The 14,437-nt window shown below is 39.2% G+C and overlaps 1 protein-coding gene across 1 annotated transcript in view; it reads right to left on the bottom strand.

Annotated features, from left to right (window-relative positions):
- The window catches only part of LOC120438225 (hemicentin-1-like), a 76,283-nt gene that overhangs the window by 27,366 nt on the left and 34,480 nt on the right, over positions 1–14,437 (bottom strand). Inside the window, exons 5-6 of the mRNA XM_039608660.1 lie at positions 13,728–14,060; positions 12,472–12,801 (exon numbers count right to left, since the gene is read on the bottom strand). Of these exons, the coding sequence (XP_039464594.1) occupies positions 12,472–12,801; positions 13,728–14,060 (663 nt within the window). The remainder of the gene's footprint in view (positions 1–12,471; positions 12,802–13,727; positions 14,061–14,437) is intronic.

Below are 14,437 nucleotides of genomic sequence, written 5' to 3'. Positions count from 1 at the left end.
ACTGCAACATAGAGGTTCCTCCTTGTGGCATACTCTTCCGAATATAGTGATGACCTAAGGCCTTTGAGGTCACCATGGACTGGACATCCTTCCGTCACCTGTAACTAAGCAAACTCAAATACCACAAGAAGCTGAATACATTCAGGCCTTTGCTCAGCTACTATTTTACTATACCAATATACTCAGCATATGAGTTATGATATATATATATTTAACTCAATCATTTTAAAGTAGTTATAACTGCACCTGTAATAAACATGTTAATATTTGATTAGGATAACCCCTATAATATAAATTATAACATAATGCCAGCAGCTTCAATAAACACTTTGATGAAATGATAATTAATGCAATGATAAGATGATGGTTATGTAAAATAATCCCTGTAATTCCACAATTCCCCTTTTGACGTCTTCCAAAGACGTCACTACACCATTCCCAGGTCCACTACCTTCGCTCTGACCCTCTCTAGCCGCCCCTGACTCAGCAAATCCGACAACAACCTCATGTCCTCTAGGTGGTCCAGCAATAAAACACCAGCCCCCACTTGAAAACACTTCACGCTTAGGTAATCTCTGCTCCTTTTCTGGGTCCTTCTCTAGTGGAAATCTTCTCCTGTAAGGGATAGAAAACAAACAACCTTTCTCTGCGACACCTTACTAACCTACTTTGTTCATCTAAGGTTCCTGTCATTATTCAAAGTTGGTTCACAATATCACATCAGGCAAAATCACAAACCCTACTGCCACGTCTACTTTGTTAAGCTCTTCAGTTAGACTCTGTACCGGTTTGCCAATCTGTGTGTACATGCCTCTACACTTTTAATGTCTAAATGCACATCTGGATGTATGTGCACTTGTGTGTCTATCTGCATCTATGAGTCAATGATTTGTCAGATATAAGGCGTTAATGTGAGAAATGTTTCCTGACTATTAACTCCTGATACTCAAGGAACTTTCCTGTTTGCCGAACTTCCTAGGTTTGGCCTTTTACACTTTTACTAAAGAAATTTTAACAAAGCCCAAAGAGATTTTTATTTTGCTCCTGTGCTTGACAGGTTAAGCGAAGTTATTTTTTGTTTTGTTTTGAAATTTTTCCCTTCTGTGTGTGTGTGTGTACATAAGTAAGAATATAATAATCAACATAAGATCCCTGGTTTGCAAATGATTTTCTGCCCCCGCTGCAGGGCAACATCCTACATCATTTTGTGGTGAGTCTATGTTGGCTAGTTTAATGCAAATATGTAACAGTTGCTTCATTACATTGCCCACTCAGAGTTGCGCAGTTTCAAAGTATGTGGAGAGTTCAATACACATTTCTTGGCTAATTATTTTCCCAATAAAAGTGAAATCAAACATTACATTTGATTTTACTTATGTATTATCCTGTTCTGGGCTCTATCCATTATATTAACTTTATTCAATCTCAATACTCTTTATGTGTGTGAGCAACGCTTTTAGTCTTATTAAACACAACCCAAGTAAAATGCACACCATCCCCATGTCAGCCTAAATCTCCGCTAAAAAGCACACTTCAAAATTTTCTATCTGGATTTACGCCTCTTTTGCCTCAGCATATACATAACATGCAAAGGTTACTGTTAATGCCCGTTAGACAAGTTTCCATTATCTACAACATTTTGTTTCACCCGGCTCACCCTTACACATTTCCTGTTCACTTATTGCATATTTATCTTTAACACCTTTTACCTCAGTAGTTGCTAAGCAGAAACAAAGCAACCTGTGGTCCACCTTTACCCTGTAAAATAAACTCATATCATGTTTGTGTCCGTAAGCATGTTTTGCATTCATTCATTACACTCCACGCCATTCCTGCAAGTTAGGAGCTGTAAAGTTGAAAGCTGCATCAAGTCCAGGCCTTTGGCCTGGCCTATATTTAAATCATGTGTGTTTGTAAGCGTGCATGCAATTCACCTGCTATGTTCTCATCATCCCTCAACATGTATCACCTGGACACTCTCACCAGTGAAGCTTAAAACCCTCTTGGATAGAACATCAACTCTAAACAAGCACAGTTATGCATTGCGTATAAACTTAACTCAACCTCATGCTAACCTACATAAGTACCTGTCTTAAGAGAGACCTCTGCACAGCTCAGACGCCAGTTGCAAGAGCTCTCTAACATTAGAATCATCAGCTGTGACATATATAATGTTATTTCGGTACTTTATACTTCACACATTTTTGAACGTTGTTTATATGGGGAGTTCCTCTTTTTGTGTCTATATTTATTAATATGCCTTGTGCACTAAAGCTTCCTGTTTTTCAGTCTGGCTGAGCACTCGTTTGTGAGTATAAACTGGCCTCTACAAGCCTTCATTAGCAGATACACATTACAAATGCTTCATATATACAGAGAAAAACCCAATAATCCACATTTCACTATTTTGTTCTTTGGTTCAGATTTGGATTCTGTGTTGTTCTTCATTTGTTATTATTTATGTTTAGATTGTTTATTGCTAATCTTGGTTTGTTGTTGTCTGTTTGGGAGCTGACATAGTCTCTATAAATAAACTTCTTTTGGTGGAGTAGCATCAGGAGAGAAGCTCCAGAGAGGCATCTTCCATGTTAAACACTAAAATATAACATAAGAGATCTTCTCAACGTGTTGTATATTTTTAATATTTCCTTATTATTTTGTCATAAAATAAATCAACCAAATAACTTAAGCTGTGTGACAGCACCTTGCGTTTACGCCAGGCTGTGAACTGCCCTAAATCTACTTGCTACACCCCCTTTTCACCTAGTTTAATTTTTTTCAATCCTAATTTAAACTATTCCTGACTTCCCTCAATGCACACTGTAAAGTGTAAAAAATACAATTGGCTTTCTCCTGGTAAAAGGTCCTACATTATTTTCTCTACCTTTGGAAACATCCTCTATCGAGTTAACCCATTTCATTTTTCAAACTTAGGCCTGATTTCTTCGCCCCCTTTAACGGGTAGCGCATATCCGGTCTGAACACTGTGTTTGGGCAATTTACGAATTGTTGCAGGATTTCTATGTTATGTAAAGTTCCTCTCATCCCTTTTATGCTTCCATTATAACCTGTGTCTAACAAGCTTTTGATCTTCTTTGTAATATAAACAACTCGGTGTATTTGTGCTCTGTTCTTCTCCTTTCTCTCATCTGATCATCTCAAGCACGTCCTGTACCAAATTTGCTTCCTCTTTTCAAGCCCACATTTAATTACAAGCTCTAACACATTTGCCCTATACGGCGGTCTCGACGTGTTTCCTGTCTACTTATAAAAATACCAGTTATTCTCAGAACTCAGAGCTGAAGTTCCCCTTTTCTAAGTCTGTAGGTTCAAGAAGAGAGCAAGCTGCTAGTCGGTAAACAACTTTATCATCACATAAGTTATTAGGTAAACGTCACGTAGACACATTTCATGTAGCTGATAACATATATACAATTTTCCTTTGACATATCTGTATGTGCACGCCTAAATTATAACCTCTTATTCTAGAAATCAAAAATAACCTGAAAATAACACTTTCTGCCTCAGTTTTACCATACCTAAATTATCAAAAACCTAAACATCATCAAGTAATCCTAAAACCCCTTTCAAATTAAACCTTAAATCCTGTAACTCCCCCCTTTTTGTGACACATCTCATGTGTTACAAACTCAAAATCCTTCACTCAGGTTAGGGCATTAAAAAAGGTTAGTCATATCATATTAAGTCTACATGCTCCGGACCTTCAAACCTGTTTTTAAGGAATGAAATCAAATTAATCATCATGTCAAATCTTTTCTTGGCTCCATCCACAGCCTGCATCCTTGAAACGTCCTATAAACAAAAAGCCTGTGTGTTAACCAGAACATCACCTTTTATACTCACTTTCTCCACTGATGATCCAACCTGTGTTATAACCCAAAATAAACTTACACAGAACAGTTATTAATCATGTGTCCCTCCGTTCATGGTAACTTAAGTTACATCAATGTTTCCCTTTAGCATTTAGCATCCTATAATGTAATAACATAATCCAACCCCAATAAATAATTTTCTCAACGCACACATCAATATCCCAAAATCAGCATCCCCAGATTTAAGTCTCCCACTTGTCCTGTTTGTCAACCTTTTATTTATTTCCCCTCTTGGTCCCATCACTCACATTCACTCCCATGCATTCACACATGATATTTTTTGCTGATCTGCAGCCTTCTGCGCACGTGATCAGATGCTCCACATCAGCAAAATGAGCTCAATCATTTGTTTTATTTCGTTTTTCCTTTTTAGGAAAATAGTTCTCTATACTTTTGACTGGATTGACTCGCTGCAATCCTTACTTGGTAATTTGTCCGCGCCGTCAGTTCACTCTCTTCCAGGCCTGCTTAGAGCAAAATGAGAAAAAAGAGAGCTGATTGTTAGCTCATCAAAGTACAAAACAAAATCACCTGACAGGTTTTTTCTAAGTGCACTGTTATAAAACTATGGGCCCTTTTAGACCTGTCCATATTTATCAAAACTCCTCTATTAAAATGAAAACAACAGCCCCAAAAAATCTTAAACCATCTTAAATTTCACCCATTCAACACACCGAAAACCTCGCCAAAAGCTACACCGTTTCAGTACACAACAATAACCCCGTTAAGCACTTTACCATACTCAGATTCAGCCTAACACCTTACAACAATGTGTCAACACTAATTTATAAACCTCCTAATCAAATTTGCACCTCTGAACAATCTACCCCTCCTTTAAGGCCTCAATCACACACACACAGCAAGCTCCTCTGTCCACATTCACACAAGCTCTCAAACTTTTCCATACTCAGCCATATCTCAACAATTTAACTTGGCAAAAGAAATACATGTTTAAACTTTATCACATTATTTAATTATTTTCATTTTCTTTCTATACTAATCACTTACTTTGATCAATCAGTGCAAAAGCACTGCTAAGTCACTCTTTTAAACTACTTTAATCGCTTTTCGTATAACTGATTTCCTTGTCATCTAACTTCTTTTGAGTTTTTCCTCAACGTTACTTTATCCAAGTGTATTTTATTCAACATCCACACCATTTTAACACTCCTGAAATTAGCAACCTTATTTAATTACATATGTTTGTATTCTTAGCCAGGTTTTAATCGCATTAATCTTCATGAGCTTATCTTTATAAGGTTAGTGCATTTTCTGTTTGTATGTGTAATTTTATCAATGTTTCTTTGTGATCCTTGTGATCTTGTAAATGTTTCTTTTGCAGTGTTTCAAACTCCTTTGGCAAGGTGTGTTTTCTCTCTCTGGCTCATCACTGGTCATTGTTAGTGGCATTTCCCTTCGCCTGTGCCCAGCGGCTGTACCCTTGAAGTCCCGTCTCCTCCAGTGACTCCAAGGTCACTCCGGGACTTAGGTTCAAGCAATCGTGACTGCGCCTTGCCTTAGGTTGTCCCAGGGTTTCGAGGTGGGATCTTACCCGTCATGGGCTGTCCAGCCTTCCATGCTGCCTTATACGGGGCCAACTGGGCAAGGGTGTTATCAGGTCTAGGGGACACACTGGTTCTGGAAATTAAAGGAGTGTAAACTGCTTTCTTTATTTCATGTGTGTATTAAACTTTCCAACAATAATTTCACATGTAGCAGTTAGTGTACGTGCATTTTCAATTCATTAATGTAATTGTCAGTTCATGTATTTATTTCTCTCAGTCTGTCCCTTTTCTAAAACCTGTAATTAATATAATTTTATTACTTTATTACTTTACTTAAAACATGCATTCGCTTCATCTTCTTAGAATTTAACTCGTCTGCCTATTTCTCTGGGTGCTCCCCTGACATCATCAATCACTCACACAGCAGCACAGTATTTCCTATTTCTCTTTCCTGTTTCTACAGATTAATCAAACACTTGTTTTTTCATATTTACAGTCTACCAACCCTCTTTAGTTTTACTAAGTCTTGGTCTAAAAACAATACACCCTCTTCTCACACACTTTTCAGTATACTAATTTTTGCATTTGTCAGTTTTTTGTTGTTGTTGTTTTTTTTTTTTTTTTTTTTTTTTTTTACTTCATTCACACAATCCTTTCATAATTGTCTCACACACACTGCCTTTTCTCTCAGACTTCCACTTTTCACTCATTGTCCTATTGTACCTACCCAGACTTATTATTACTTATATTACTTTGTACAACTCACACAGAATCATTAAAATCCAGTACAACATTCATACACTTATAATCACCCCATACACGCTTTCCTAACAGTCTTACAGGGAGTTTTAGAGGGAGTTTTATCAAGCGCATGAGATCTCTATCAAACATGCTTGTTTACAATCAGGAAGGGAAGTAGACAACCCTCAGTAACTGCGTCTGTCCTCTTAAAAGAGAAAGAGTTTTATATAATCTTGGTATTCTTATTTTATTCTATTGTATACATCATTCTGTTCCATTTTATTTTATGGCATTCCAGTGTTTTCTGATTTCTACTGCATAACTTTGCGCTTTTGCTTTAACCTTTGGACTTATAACTCTAACATAGGTCCACACAGGGCACCAAGCACAGAGAAAATTCAACCTCAGTGCTTCAAAATTCTCCTCAAAATTCAGAAACTGTTTCTGTCCTTTATCCATATCAACATAATTGTGAGTCCCCATTTACAACTTGTTCTTCACTTGTGTCACAACACCTCTAGTAATATCATCAGAATTACTTCAACATGGTAAACAATGATTTTTCTCTTACAATCAACTTACCATTAAAACTCAAGATCGCCGCTGACTCGATTCTCTAAAATCCTGAGTCAGTTAAACACCTTACTCATCTCACGGTGTTTTTTTTTTTTTTTCTCACTCCCCTGTCTGAGCTCACTATTTTTACCCTGGCATCTCCACCAAAATGTTATATCTTCATAGACCCAAAAGTAAGCATCATATTTCCCTAGTCAAAAGTCAAACCGTTACTCACAGTAATTTTTAATCTAACAGCCTTTATGTTTTAAAACTAAAAAGAGGAAGGAACAACGCCCAATTTAAACTGCGCATGTTGTCACTCAACAACACACACACAGAAAATGTAACTGTATATATTATCTCAAACTGAAACAAAACCCATCTAAAAATCCTAAAACATCTTACTTGACACCCCAAAACACATAATCGCTTACAGACATCTTTATTAATTAAATTATCTCAAATTCAATTTCAGTTCTCAGAACCCAGGTAACGGTCTTAAGTATCAACAGTTTATGTATCCTATCTCAAAACCCCTCAAAAGTCATACAGTCATGGCAAGAAATAAAACTTTACTTACATATTGTAATAAACAAAACCAGCATCTTAAGTACATGCACCAGCAATGTCTAGCAGTCCCTATTAACTTCCTCATACTCTATTGACCTCTCAGCTGCCTTATTTGCATTCTCACACACACACACAGTCTAAAAATAATACCAGCCTGACTCACAGACTCAGACAAGTCTCTTAATATATTTACACAGACGTCCTATGATTACAACTGCACAGATTTTAGGCTTCTCATTCCAAAACCTACACAATTTAGACAATTTTTAAATTAACGGTCCGACCGATAAACTCCCTGAGTTTTTTGTCATCAATTTAACCAGTCTCGGCCCCGGGCCGTGGCCAAATATCTAAGACCCTACACAATTTAAAAGCATCAATCAACTCAACCCGAAAAGCCCTGTTATGTGGACACCCCACATCCCAGGCTTCCCCGAAGTTTTAAGTTAAAAGGTAGACGCCCGAAACCCGGTTTCTACTGACCAAAAAAGTGCAAACCACCGCCCCGGACGGTAAAGTGGTCCAACCACTAGTTATTCTGGAGTGCCCCAAGCTCCACAGTGACCAACTGACTATCCCTCAACTGAGGACAAGGTCTAAGCGTCCTTGACCTTGGCAACCGTTACGTCTGAGCAATGCACTTGTTAGACTCCCAGAGTCCCGTTCTATATACAATTTAATTATTTTGAAGACACCCCAAAACTCACAAACCCACCATATCGGTGTCCAAGCCCGGCTTTATATTCAATTGAGACTTTAATGTCACAAACTTCACCAATTACCTATTATTCTAAATTCTCTTTATTCTGAATCCTCTTTATTCTATATCCTCTTTATTCTTATTCCTTTGGGACTTTAACCCGGTACCTTTAGTGAGACTCTAACTCACTTTTACTCTTTTTCTTATCATTACTTCAACTTCAACTTCTCATGAGATTTTCACCAAAATCAAAACAGACTTTCACCAGTAATTTTCAGTGAGTAGACTTTCAATTTTGTCAGAACCAATTCAGCACTGTTTGGAAATAATTCAACAGGTAGTGCCTTACCTTTGAATAAGCCGGCTTATGTCCACTCACTTCGACCACTGACTCGTGTCTGCCTGTTTGAGCACCTTGGACCCTCTCAGTCTCAACCTCCAACTTTTCTCCCTCAACCGGCCAATGCACCAAATGTTACGGGTCCGAAATTGAGGACGAGAGTAAAACAATGATGGTCCAGAAAAGGCCGTTCAAACAATTGATTTTAATGAATACACGCAGCGTGGAGAGGTGCAAACTGCAAAGCAGTTGTACATCTCTACCCAAAATACACTCTAGATTGCTTTTTATAACATCAGGGTATTGTAACGCCCCTTCTTGCGTTTACAAGCACATAATTTGCATGTACAGAACATTCATGTATTTTAAGAATTAACTGCAACATAGAGGTTCCTCCTTGTGGCATACTCTTCCGAATATAGTGATGACCTAAGGCCTTTGAGGTCACCATGGACTGGACATCCTTCCGTCACCTGTAACTAAGCAAACTCAAATACCACAAGAAGCTGAATACATTCAGGCCTTTGCTCAGCTACTATTTTACTATACCAATATACTCAGCATATGAGTTATGATATATATATATTTAACTCAATCATTTTAAAGTAGTTATAACTGCACCTGTAATAAACATGTTAATATTTGATTAGGATAACCCCTATAATATAAATTATAACATAATGCCAGCAGCTTCAATAAACACTTTGATGAAATGATAATTAATGCAATGATAAGATGATGGTTATGTAAAATAATCCCTGTAATTCCACACATGTTACTGCAGGATGCTGTGGTAGCCACGCTTCAGTGTACCCCCAATTTTGAATAAATCCCCAACAGTGTCACCAGCAAAGCACCACCACACCTCCTCCTCCATGCTTCACAGTGGGAACCATACATGTAGAGACCATCCATTTCTGGGTTGTAACAAGACATGGTGGGTGGAACCAAAGATCTCAGATTTGGACTCATCAGACTAAAGCACAGATTTCCACTGGTCTAATGTCCATTCCATTTGTTTTTCTGGCCCAAACAAATCTCTTCTGCGTATTGCTTTTCCTTAGTAGTGGTTTCTCTGCAGATATTTGACCCTAAAGGCATAAAAAACCCAACCCAGGTCTCCTCTGAACAGCTGATGTAAAGATATGTCTACTACTGGAACTCTGTGTGTCATTTATCTGGGCTCTAATCTGAGGTACTGTTAACTTGTGATTTATGATGCCGGTAAATTGGATGAATTTATCTTGAGTAGCAGAGGTGACTCTTGGTCTTACTTTCCTGGGGCAGTTCTCATTGTGAGCCAGTTTTGTCATACAGCTCGGTGGTTTTTGCAACTGCACTCGCAGACATATTCAAAGCTTTAGCAATTTTCCGGACCAACTGACTTTCAGTTCTTAAAGTAATGATGGACTGTTTGTTTGTTTTTTGCTTAGCTTATTGGTTCTTGCCATAATATAAATTCTAACAGGTGTCAAACAGTTAGGGCTGTGTACCAACTTGACTTCTAAACAACACAACTGATAGTCCCAATGCCATTAAGACGACAAGAAATTCCTCAAATGAACCCTGACAAGGCAGACCTGTGAAGTGAAAAGAAATTTTCAATTGTAGTGTATATACAGTATATCATACATCACAATATCTTTCAAATCACTTTGTCTTGTTAAGCTTTTGGTTTCCCTTTCACCCTTTTACCCTTAAAAAATGCCCCAAAGAATAATATTTCCACTCCTGTTCTTGATTGTTCTTTGGATCATACATACTCATCATACATACATCAGCCAAGAGATGAGAAAATATCATGTGAATGCATTGTGCTACCTCTATAACTTGTTTTATCTTCTTTGTGGAACTGTTTGAATTTTGTGCCCTGCACTAAAAGTAAAGGAGCATTAAACGTTTTTATTTAAAACGTGGTAATGAAATAAAGGGGCCACTGGTAAATAAAAGATTAAAATCTCTGAAAAAAACTGCCTGTAAGAATAGGTTTGACTTTAAGCCGCTCGCTGAAACTAAACACTCCCAATCGAGGCTTCCTACATTTCCTTCATTCAACTGTAGAACTTGTCAACCCTCCCCTTCCCCTCCTTCATATGATGTCAGCTCACCCTTAGCAGATGTAACAGCCTCAACTCTTCCGAAAAGGCTTTCCAAAAATTAAGAGTGTGTTTATGGGAACTGGGACATTTTGCTGACACACTTTGAAGCTGATGTATGTTATGTGTCTACACACTAAGGCTACGTTCACACTGCAGGTCTTAATGCTCAATTCCAATTTTTTTTTTAATCAAATCTGATTTTTTTGTCTGCTTGTTCACACTACAAATAAAATGCGACAGCAAACGCGCACTAGTGTGAACGCTCAAAGCGGCCCGCATGCACAAAAGAAGACGTCACACACAACACGCTCTGTTTAGACCCAGAGCAAACAATATTGTTTGACTGATGGCCCTTAATATAAAGACTTCGGACTTTACGTTTCCCAATTTTTGCTTTAAATTATTCTGTTATTTACATAATAATGTAAATAACAGCTGTAGGCTTTAGGCTCGTCAGTAAACATGTTTACAGACGAGTTAGAGAGCAAGAGAAAAAGAGACTGATTCATAAATGTCTTTGTTTCTGCTCTAACCTTACCCAAACAATGCTGCTCTACAACTCTAGACTACCAGCCACAAAGACAACAGCTGGAGAAACATCTGTCTACCTCTGACATCCAACTGTCATGGTCCAGTCGAGTGCTGGGCCTTCCCAGTTCCCAGTTTCATCTGTTCATAGTTGTTTCATGTGTTTCCTGACGTTTGTGCTTTCTCCACTCTCAGAGGACCTCTGAACTTTGCCAAGCTGCTGCTGTAATTTGTTTGGATTTAAGCGCTGGTCTGCTCACAGTTTCTCCGTGCCCACCTGCCTGCCTCCCTGCCCAGCGCTCAGGATTACCATCTCCCCTCACCCGGACCACCTCCCCTCTAAGCTTCGCCTCCGCCTGCACATGAGTAAGACTGTTTACTGTCACTACGAGTGTTTTTGAACTAGCTTGCCGCGTCCTGCATCTAACACCTGTTCTCCCCACTTTTAGTGACTACACCCTTACCTCTGCTTCCGTCCCCAGGAGTTCCTGCACTGGCAGATTACCCAGTGTCGGGTTCTCCATCCCATCCACGACAGCCCCACGGCTTCCCCACGGACACTTCTAGTGCTCTTTACAGCTTTGTTTCATAGAAATGCCAAGTCGGCCATGTGTGTTTAACAGTAAAAAGGTTATGAATCTTTGAGTTAAACCCGTGTGTCATAAGCGAAGTATTATGAAACATAGTGTGCCTCAAAGCTAATGTTATGGGTGCAGTTTCCCCCTCCAGGGGCAAGGGTACCTAGACCTGGGGTTTACAGTATGCTTGGGGAGTGTGATTGTATATAAGTGTGTCTATTTATGTCTGTCTCCACGTTGGGTGAGTGTTGAGTAATTGCATATGAGAGCATGAGGGTGGGAATGGATGTTTGTATCTGTGTGTGCCTGTTTGTCTGTGTCTATATGTCAGGTCGGGTATCAGACGCCACCTCTCTGGGGACATCTCAGGCCCTCCAAGGTATGGAGGCCTATCTCCCCCCACCACTCCCCCTGCCAGTGGCAGACGCCCTCAGACATCGGTGCATTGGTGGTTCTTTGTGTCTGGGGATGGGCGTCCAGGTACACACCGGCTCACTCCTGGTGGCTGCTTGTCAGGGCCTGGAGCCTGGGGCTTGCTTGGGGTGCCCTCGGCCTCTCGGTGTGGCCGGACAGGTGGCCAAAAAAAAAAAAGCTAATGTTATTCCCAATCATGTTCTAAGTTCATGTTCCGGAGTAGAGTTTCTAGCGTGTTTTAAGTTTATTTAGGCTGCCGCTAGCCCTCAAGAGTGTTTTTGAGTTTGTCCTTGATTACATTGAGCAATTCTGGGTAATGGTAAGCACTTTGAGCACCTCTCACCTTTGTTCGCTGTTTGCATCAATTGCACCACTGTAAATAAAGCTTTGTCACCCTCGGACCCTGCGTCTCCGAGTGTTGTCTTCCTTAGAGTCCGTTTTCCTCACTGGCCTCAGGGGGTGATGCCACCAGGTCATCCATACAGCAAACAAGCATCCACAACCAGGAAGCATCTTTACCCACACACTGAATCTTTTGAACTCACCTGGAGGAACCCTCAGGTTGATAATGCTGAGCTTCCATGAGCGTATTTCGTCCATGAAGACACGGCACATGTATGTTCCATTATCAGCACTGGTCACTTCCTTTAGAATCAAAGACACGTCTCCATCCTTCATCTGTCTGTCCTGCAGATCAACTGAGTTCTTAAAAGATGAATGCTTCTTATCTAAAAGAAACTGCTCATCCCGATAAATAAAGAGATATTCTGGCTCCAGATCAGCTCTGCTCCAATGTACAAATTTGACCTTGTTGTTTGAAGCATGACATGGTAGGGTGACATCCTGTCCAGACTCAGCCATGATGTTTTTCTGGTCTAAAAGACGAATCAACACAGAGTAGATAGGTTATCAGTCAAAGTACAGTTATGATCAGGATTATTTACTTTAAATATGTTGCTTTATTCTTTTGAGATTTGAATTTTTAGTCATTTTGGATTTGATATTAACCTCTTAACATCCTCCAGTCACTAGTAACCCATTGAGGGTTATTGTGGATTTTATCCTCATGCTATTTTCACAAACTGCCCCTGATTACCAACTCTCAATCATAAACATTTCTCTCAGTTGACATTGTTTGACTGCGCTTACTGGCATTATGTGTTTTACAGTGAAGTTGACTCCTGTATTCCTAACAGCAGCCTACTTTACTGCTGATTGGAGTAACGTGTTGGCTTGTTCTTATTTGTAATACAAGGCATGTGAGAAAGTGTCTACATTGTCCGTGTGCTCTAAAGTGTAAGATGGTAAAAATAATTTGTGGTGTTAGCTGCCTTTGAGGAAATATGATTTCAACACAGTTTTCAGTACATGCTGCTCTGCCTCTTTGGATAACTTGATTTGGTCAAAATATCTCCAGATTATTCTCATTGTGTTTTTGGATGTTTGTGCGTGTTGCAATGTGATTTTCATCAACATTTTCTGTTCTTTTTCTCTTTGATCTAACTTCTCTTGTACTGGTGTGTATTGCTGTTGCTTAACATCTGTCTACCTCTACCACACATCATCTATACACACAGGAAAGAACCAGGGGAACCAAATTAATGATAAAAACAATAGAAAATAATGATAAAAACCCTGAAAACCATAAATTTCACAGCCAAGCCTTGACTCTCACGGTGCGGTACCAAACACACCATCCGTGGCCCGGGTGTTGGGGACCGCTGAACTATACAAAAAACTACAAAAAAAAAAATCCCAACATCACTACCCTGGAAGCAGTGTCTGAAATCTACTCATTTACCAGGAGGAACATTCAGATTGATGATGCTGACAGATTTCCATGAGCGTGTTTCTTCTGTGAAGATGCGACACTGGTATGTTCCATCATCAGCAGTTGTCACATCCTTCAGAATCAAAGACACGTCTCCATCCTTCATCTGTCTGTCCTGCAGATCCACCCGGTTCTTAAAAAATGGATGCTGATCATCTGGAAGTAACTGCCCATCCCTGTAAAAAAGGACATATTCTGGCTCCAAGTCAGCTCTGCTCCAGTGTACAAATTTGATCTTGTTATTTGGAGCTTGACATGTCAGAGTGACACTCTGTCCAGACTCAGCTGTGATGATTTTCTTGTCTGGAAGAGGAAACAACACAGAGCAGAGGTTAAAGGTCAAAGTATTTACTTAAAAAATATATTGTTTACCTTTGACATTTGTGTTCTTAGTCATACTGGATTTAATTAACTGCTTAGCATCCACCGGGTCACCAGTGAATAATTGAGGTTTTGTCATGCTAAACATTCAAAGAACAAAAAAAAGTGTTTTGCTTTGCTTCTCTTACTTTGAAGGTACCTTGTCTCATGTGTTAAACATAACACATGAAGTTATGCTTTGCATTCTTTGCCTTGTTGGGTGTAATTTGCAACCACTGTGTTCCCCATGAGTTTCCTGTTCTCTCATCAATCACTGTGTATTTAAGCCTTTTGTTTTCTTCTGCACAGTGTTGTGATCT

Source organism: Oreochromis aureus, linkage group 3 (assembly GCF_013358895.1).
Source record: "Oreochromis aureus strain Israel breed Guangdong linkage group 3, ZZ_aureus, whole genome shotgun sequence".
NCBI lineage: Eukaryota > Metazoa > Chordata > Actinopteri > Cichliformes > Cichlidae > Oreochromis > Oreochromis aureus.
Note: the sequence above shows the minus strand (reverse complement) of the source record. Positions and strands in the feature narration are given on the sequence as shown.